This window comes from Phocoena phocoena, chromosome 19 (genome assembly GCF_963924675.1).
Source record: "Phocoena phocoena chromosome 19, mPhoPho1.1, whole genome shotgun sequence".
Lineage (NCBI taxonomy): Eukaryota > Metazoa > Chordata > Mammalia > Artiodactyla > Phocoenidae > Phocoena > Phocoena phocoena.
In genome coordinates, this window is record NC_089237.1 from 50,320,351 (window position 1) to 50,328,452 (window position 8,102).

At 48.6% G+C, this 8,102-nt stretch overlaps 1 protein-coding gene across 1 annotated transcript; it reads right to left on the reverse strand.

Moving 5' to 3' along the window:
* Positions 1 to 451: 451 nt before the first annotated feature.
* On the reverse strand, positions 452 to 2,278 carry GP1BA (glycoprotein Ib platelet subunit alpha). Its single transcript, XM_065897849.1, has one exon. It carries the CDS (start codon positions 2,276 to 2,278, stop codon positions 452 to 454), a length of 1,827 nt encoding a protein of 608 aa, XP_065753921.1.
* Positions 2,279 to 8,102: the final 5,824 nt, after the last annotated feature.

The following is an 8,102-nucleotide window of genomic DNA, read 5'->3' on the forward strand; positions in this document are numbered from 1 at the left end:
TGCTAAGCAGAGGAATAGAAAATAAAACCACCTGTATTTATACCACCCAGAGACAATCAGGGCTCACATCGTGACATCTCTTCCCAAGTTTCCTTCAATACACGGATACATGTGAGAACTGTGCTATATTCTGTTTGTTGTTTGCTTTTTCCTAAAACTTCCCCAAAGTGATGGTAATAGCCTAGTGTAGTGGTCTGGGAACCCCGCCGTCCATGCAGCATCAGGAGCTCTCTTTGTTCTGTGACCCACCCAACTTCTCCATCTCACTACCTCTCCAGATACGCTGGGTCTGGGATTGTGTGCCCGGGGTGTGCAGAGGAGGCTCCTGACAAAGAAGCAGCAACGAAGCCCTCCCCTGACCCTGTACTCTGTACCCACCCGCCCCCAGCTAGATCCCAATAGGAAAGCCCATCAGAGTCTCTCTCGAGGTCCCCAAACCACCCCCCCCCCCTCAGAGGCTGTGGCCAGAGTACCTAACAGCCACTGTCCCCAGCAGGTCCTGACCACGACCCATGCTCAGGGCTGAGGGCCGCCGTCCTGCCAGCAGAGGCCCCACACGGCCATTAGGCCGCACCCACAGGAAGAGGCTAGAGCGGAAAGTGGGGAGCGAGCCTTGGAGGAAAAGCAGCCAGGCCCGGGCCACTGTCACTTGCCTTCCCCTCTGCAGCTCTAGATGCGAGGTGTGTGTGACTGTGGCCAGGGCCTGTGGTTTCACGTGCTGGACCCAGAACAGCAGCAGGATGAGGACCACAGAGGCAAACAGGAGCCAGAGGAGACCCAAGATATAGAAGCCCAGGAAGAGGCAGCAAAAGTCAGAGTTGAGAAAAGGGTCGTTTCTGGAACTCTCCATATTCCACTGAGCCACGCCCTGGGCCTTCAGGAGGTTGACAAATTCAGAGATGGTGGCTGTGGTGGATTCTAAGATAGTGGGAAGTGAAGTAGGTTCAGTGGAGGTTAAGGATACGGTGGGTTCTGAGGTCTCGCTTGTGGGCTCTGGGGTGCTCGGGGCTCTGGGCTGTGGGGTGCTCTGGGCCCTGGGCTCTGGGGTGCTCGGGCCTGTGGGCTCTGGGGTGCTCGGGCTTGTGGGCTCTGGGGTGCTCGGGCTTGTGGGCTCTGGGGTTCTCGGGGCTCTGGGCTCTGGGGTGCTCGGGCCTGTGGGCTCTGGGGTGCTCAGGCTTGTGGGCTCTGGGGTGGGTTTTAGAGTTTTGGAGAATGTGATGGGTCCTGTAGAAATTCGGAACGTGGTCTCTTCCTTAGTTGGAGGCAAGGAGGACACTTGGGGGCCTAGCGGAGCAGTCGGCAGTGAGTAAAGCAGGCCCCAGTGGGTGGTGTGGGCACTGGTGTGGGTAGAGAAGCTGCCCGCAGCCCTTGTGGTAGGCACCTTGTCATCCTCTTCATAGACATCGTAGTCTATGCTGTCCCTGTCGCCAGGGGTGTGGCAGCCCTCCCCTGAGTAGGTGTAGACAAACGTGTTGGGCAAATTGACACACCCCACGCTCGTCACGTTGGGGGTCATGGCCTTGGCGTCCACACCCTCCTTCCATATGTACACATTGTTGGCATTGTCCTGCAGCCAGTGGCTGAAATAGAGGATCCCGCAGTCACAGAACCAGGTGTTGTCGTGGAAAAAAGCAAAAGGCAGGAGGAGGTCCCCAAAGAAGCCCTTTGGTATCGTGGGCAGCAAGTTCCGCTGGAGGTAGAGGGTGTCAAGTTCCTCCAACCCATCCAGGAACCCAGGGGGCAGCTCACTCAACCCGTTTTCAGCCAGGTTGAGCTTCTTCAGCTTGGGCGTGGGCTGCAGGAGCCCCGGGGGCAGAGTCTTCAGCTTGTTGCCACGCAAGTAGAGCTCATGGAGGTGGCTCAGGCCATCCAGGGCATCAGGAGACAATGAGGCCAGCTCATTGAAGGAGACGTCCAGGGTATAGAGTGCTGGCAGCGCCCGTCCCAACAAGGGCAGGCTTCTCAGCGTATTGTGGGATATAATCAGGGTCTCCAGCCGGGGCAGCGTCGCGTCAGTCTGCAGGCTGGTCAGCTGGGTCTTCTCCAGGTGCAGTTGAGTGAGGTGAGTCAGATTCACCATGGACGCCATGGAGAAGGTGCCCAGGGGGTTCCCACCCAGGCGGAGGATGTTGGTTTCTGCTTGCAGATCTGAAGGCAGCGCCTTCAGCCCCTTATTTTCACAGTTCATTTCCACCTCGCTGGCCACTTCGCTGATGCCACAGATGGGGTGGGAGTGCGAAGGGCTTGGCAGCAGGAGCAGCAAGAGGAAGAGAGGCATGGGGACCTGTGGGCAAGGGGGGCTTGAGAGTGGGCACCCCTCCGCCCCCCGGCAGTATGCCTCCAGGCCCTAGCCCCCACTGCAACCTCCAGGATCCCTTCCAGAAACTCAGCTCCCACACCTCCCCCCCTCCACTCCCCTCTCCTCCCCTTGCCCCCTGAAGCCTAAACTGCTAGCTCCAGGCCCTTGGCTGGTATCCCTCCCTCAGGCCCCCTCCTCCCTCAGCCCCAGCTTACAGGCCAGCAGAAAGACCTCCGGAGCCACAGAGCTTCTTCCAGGGTGTGACTTGGGCCTTCTCTCTTCCAGCTCCAGGGAGGGCCTGGTCAGCGGCAGGAAGGGGGTGGAGATGGGGAGGAAATGCTAGCCTGATAGGGGCTCCTGGGACGGACACAGGCCTTTATCACCTCCTTCCACAACTTTCCCCAAGCCCTCCTTTTGGTCCTGCTCTTGCCTACTGTCCTCCTACACCAGGAGATTGGGGGTGGACTCCAGCCACCACTCTCTTCCAGCTTTTAAAAAAACCTCTCCAGCTGCCCCTGTCATTTCCGCTTCACAGCTGCATTCTTTTTTCTTCTTTTTTTTCTTTGTTTTGGCCACACCACACGGCATGTGGGATCTTCCCCAAACTCGTGCCCTCTGCATTGGGAGTGCAGTCTTAACCACTGGACTGCCAGGGAAGTCCCACAGCGGCATTCTTCGAACTGCCTAACTTTTACCCTCGCCTCCCCCTCCCTCCTCATCCCACTCTAGGCTGTTTCTCCCCCACCCCCACTCCATGGACTCAGTTCTTACCATGGTCACCATTGACCCCCAAGCCTCTCCATCCACTGGGCACTCCTCCACCTGATCTTGTTTTCCGAAGCCTGAACACCTGTGGCCACTCCCACTTTGGGACTCATGACAGTAACTTTTTCCTTTTTTGGGTTTTTCTTTTTAAATTTATTTTTAAGCTTATTTTTTATTGAAGTATAATTGATTTACAATGTTGTGTTCATTTCTGCTGTTACCGCAAAGTGACTCAGTTATACACATATATACATTCTTTTTCATATTCCTTTCCATTATGGTTTACCCCAGGGTGTTGAATACAGTTCCTTGTGCTACACAGTAGGACCCTGTTGTTTATCTGAGAGTAGGTTTTTCTTGGTTTTCCTCTTGCCTCTCTGGCTGACCCTTCTCAAAGTCCTTTGTGGATTCTTCTTCCCCTGCCCTTCATGAAAAATTAACATGCCCCCAGAATTCCGTCTTTGGCCCTCCCCTCCTCTTATGCTGCACAAACACCGGAGAGTCTCCTCATCCATTCCCTTGCCTTCGACCACCACCTGTCCCCCAGTGACTCTCAAACCTTTGTCTCCAGCCCAGGCCCCTCTCCTGAGACCCGAACACATATGTCCCACTGCCTTTTGGATTTCTTGGCTCTCCCAAAGGCCCTGAAGCAATATGTTCAAAACTGAGCTCATCATCTGTCTCCAAAGAGCTTATGCTCCTGCGTTGTCCAACCTGGTGAGTGGTTCTGTCATCCACTCATTTTACCTATAGCCTTTCAGCCAGAACAAACATCCCCGATAGTCATCTTTAACTCCCCCCCTCCACTCCCACGTGCAACCTGCTACCAGGTCCAGCTGATTTTACCTCCTTTTTTTTTTCAGAATTCTTTTTTTTAAATTAATTATTTATTTGGCTACGCCGGGTCTTATTTGCAGCACACGGGATCTTCGTTGCCTCATGTGGGATCTTCATGGTGGCATGCGGGATCTAGTTCTGTCCAGGGATTGAACCCAGGCCCCCCGCATTGGGAGCGTGGAGTCTTAACCACTGGACCGCCAGGGAAGTCCCTGATTTTACCTCCTAATGCCCCTCAAACCCACCCCTTCCCATCCCCCTGCCACCATTCCTTGTCCAGGGTGCCATGTTCTCTCCACTGCTTCACTGCAGCAGCCTCCCCAATGCTCTCCCAACTTTCTAACTCGCCTCCTTCTCCCCACCCAAGTGGTCGTTCAGAAATGCAGATTTGCTCATATCCTTCCACTGCCTGAAAGTCACCAATGGCTCTTTGTAGCCCTCAGGAGGGAGTCTAACGTCCCTAACATGGCCTACGGGGTCCTGTGTGATCTGACCCTTGCTCACCTGCCCAGCCCCATCTCTTAACACTCCACCCTTCACTCTAGGTTATTCTCTTTCTTGTACCTGGACCCTTCTTCTCACCCCTTGTCCCCTTCTGCCTAACTCTTACTTATCTGGAAAGTTCCAGCCCAGAATTTCTTCCTCTGGAAAGCCTTTTAGGATTTCCCAAGACCAGGTAAGGTGCCTGTTTCAGAAAGTCAGCCATCATATCTATTGGTCCATGGCCCCTTCCAATGATGAAAATGTCCTATCAACTGTCCCTAGAAGGGGCACCATGCAGCCACATGAGCCTGCCCCTATCTGCTGACTGGTGACTGGACAAGGGGTGGACACTTGAGCCAGATGCAGTTAATCCATAGACTTGTCATGTATATAATTTGCTGGCTGCAAAAAGTACTTGAAAACATGGAGGAAATGAGGCACTAAGCAGCAAGAAGTGAGGGGGAGAGCTGCATAGACAGAGGCCCTGACCTGGAGTGAGGCCCCTAAAGGGGTTGGTTTTTTTGCCACTTTGGCACCAATTAGGGTTTTTAGTTGTAAGTAACAGGAAATGTTCCGCCTAATTTAGGCTGAAAAGGAATTTATTAAAAATACATTTTGGACTTCCCTGGCAATCCAGTGGTTAAGACTCCACGCTTCCACTGCAGGGGACAGTGGTCAGGGAACTAAGATCCTGCATGCCGCGTGGTGCGGCCAAAATAAAAATAAAAATATGTTGGCTACTTCACAGACTTCTCAGTGAGGGCTACAGAACCAGACGTGGGACTGTGTAGCTAGGAGCAGTGCCCAGAACCAGGCTGCAGAACCAGTCTGGTGAGCAAATCTGTGCTCCTGCTGCAAGACCAGGTCGCTGAAGCTTGCTCCACTGCAGCTGCTGAGCCAGGAACTCAGTGTTACCACAACCTCCCGGCTGCAGAGAGAGAATCCTGCATCATCCCTACCCCATTGTGATACTCGCTCCTGATTCAGAGTCTGGGTGTGAGTCTGATTGGTCTTGTACCTGTGACCCAGCTGCAAGGGAGTCTGGGAAGGCAAGTATCTGGCATTTTCAGCTTCTGTAATAGGAGGCAGGTTCTGCTTCTCCAAAGATTTCTAAGTTGAAGGATTTTGCAGACATAGAGAGGAGATGCATATACTTTGGCACCGACTGAAATGGTACTAATGTTTTATTTTCTTCACATGTCGACGTCCTGAATTGTTGCTAATTTTACATCTTTGAATGTTTGGGAGTAACCCTACTTGGCCATTATGAATTACTCTTTAAATATAATTATAGGTTGGTTTGCTCACATTTTAGTTAGAACTTTTACATCGAAGTTAGAAAATAGGAGTGGCCCATAGATTTCTTTTGAGGGGACTTTGTCTTATTCTGTTCTTTTGTTTTGTTGTCAGAGTTATACTGGCCTTGTAAAATAAATTGGAAATTTTTAGAGCCTCTGGAAAAGTTAGAGATCATAGGGATTTTCCATGCAGTTTTGGTGGAATTCACCTATGAAACCGTCTGGACCTGATGACATTTGGGGGAAAGCTCCTTGAATACCTTTCCAATTCCTACTCTAATTGTTTGTCTATTGAAGTTTCTACATCTTGAGTCAATTTTGGTAACTGATATTTTTCTAATAAAATATCTAGTTCATGTGGCAGTTCAATTTATTGTTGCAAGTTTGAGCATTTTATACTTTTACCATTTGTTAAAATCTCCATATCTGTAGTTATGACCCCTAATGTTGTTTATTTGTATTTTTGCTCTTTCTCTTTTCTGTCTTCCTCCCTGCCCTTCTTTCTTTATTCACCAGACTTGCCAAAGATTGGTCTATTTTATTGGACTAAAGAACCAGATTTATTATTTTACTAGTCAATTGTTGGGGTTTTTTATTTGATGACAGGTGTCTACTTTTATCTTTAATAATTTCTCATACTTTGAGCTTATTTTCTTTCTTTAACCAATTTATTTTTAAAGAATTGTCTTTTTAAACAATATTTTTGTTTATTTATTTATTTACTTGGCCGTGCCGGGTCTTAGCTGCGGCACACGGGCTCTTCGTTGTGGCATGCGGGAATGTGGGACCTTTTTTTTTAGTTGCAGCATGCAGGCTCTTAGTTGCGGCGTGTGGGATATAGTTCCCCGACCAGGGATAGGACCTGGGCCCCCTGCATTGGGAGCACAGAGTCCTAACCACTGGACTACCAGGGAAGTCCCTAAAATTTATTTTATTGAAGTATAGTTGATTTACAACATTTTGTTAGTTTCTGATGAGCTTATTTTCATGTTCTCTTTCTACCTTCTTGAGTTGAAATCTTCGTTGACTTATTTTCAATCTTTCTTGCTTTTCAGGTAAATTCACTTAATTTATACTTTTCATTTGAGTGCTGCTTTGTGCCATCTCACATTTTTTATTATCTAATACCTAAGATGAATATTTGCAATTTTTATATCCAACATCTATTCCTCTAAAATAAGAGGACCCCCATTTCCTTTTAAGAGATTACACCTCCCCAGATTAGTGCAAACTTGATGGGTGTAGGTATTCTGGCCTCTTGCTTTGGAAACCAAAATGTCCTTGGAAGTTCCTTCCACTAGACCCTTCCAGTTACTACCTGAGTTCAGCCCAGAGATGTGACCTAATCATGGACAACCATACTCCCTCTCCTAGGATTTCAAATGGTGAATGAGGTGACAAAAGAAGAGAAAATAGAACTGGACTTGATTCATTTCAACAGAGTGCTCAGGAAAAGCTGTAGAATAGTTCGTGCTACTAACTCCTCAGCCTGCCTAATCCCTGAGCAGTCCTGGATTTCCAGTGTTCACTTGTACCCCGTGAGCTTCTGCATCTTTACAAGAAGTCTGTGTTGGATTAAGTTAGGTAGAGTTGATTTCTGTTGCATGCATCCCAAGAAATCCAATTCAGGGCTCTGGTTGTGGTTCATTTTTAAAGAGTTTGAGCAGAAGTCGTTAGCTGGAGGTCTATTTGAGACCCATTCAGCTTTTCCTCTTCTTTTTTCTTTTGAGAAATTACTCCTTCCCCATCCTTAGAATTTTTCGTGCGAATGACTCTATCCCAGCTGCATGAGTGAACCTACGTCAGTCACTAGACTTCCTCCCCTTTGACAAGGACCCTGATACAAGCTGGTCAGGGTAGTCCATGATCAGAATGATTGGTCCAAGCACAGACACAGGAAGTAAGTTGGTCCTTTCATAACGAAGCCCAAGACTTCTCTTGGATGCTTGAGGTATGCATACTTTCTCTGGCTGTAGACAAGGAAATATGTAACCCCAGGTGAGCTGTTGGCACACATCTTGTGATCACAAGGGGATCTGGCCTTAGGATGAAGCTAATGTCAGGAGAGGTATAATGAAAAAACAATCTCCTTGGCATCATTGAAATGCTGTATCAAACCAATTTTGAAGTTCAGTGAGCCAAACATCCTCTTATCTATTCCTTAAACTGATTGGTATTGGAATTGTTACTTGCAACATAATGGGCTTAAAGATTGTATTTTCTATTTTTTCTTTTCTTTTTTTAAAAGTAGAATCACTTACAAAGATATTTTTTAAAATTTCAGGTAGACTTTTAAAAATTAAACTTTTTATTTTGAGATAATTATTGATTCACGTGCAGTTGTAAGAAATAAGACAGAGATTCCGTGTACTCGTTACCCAATTTTCCCTAATGGTAATATCTTGCAAAACTGTAGCACA

Excerpts from the sequence above, each read along its gene's own strand:
- GP1BA (XM_065897849.1), bottom strand. The coding sequence starts at position 2,278 with ATGCCTCTCTTCCTCTTGCTGCTCCTGCTGCCAAGCCCTTCGCACTCC.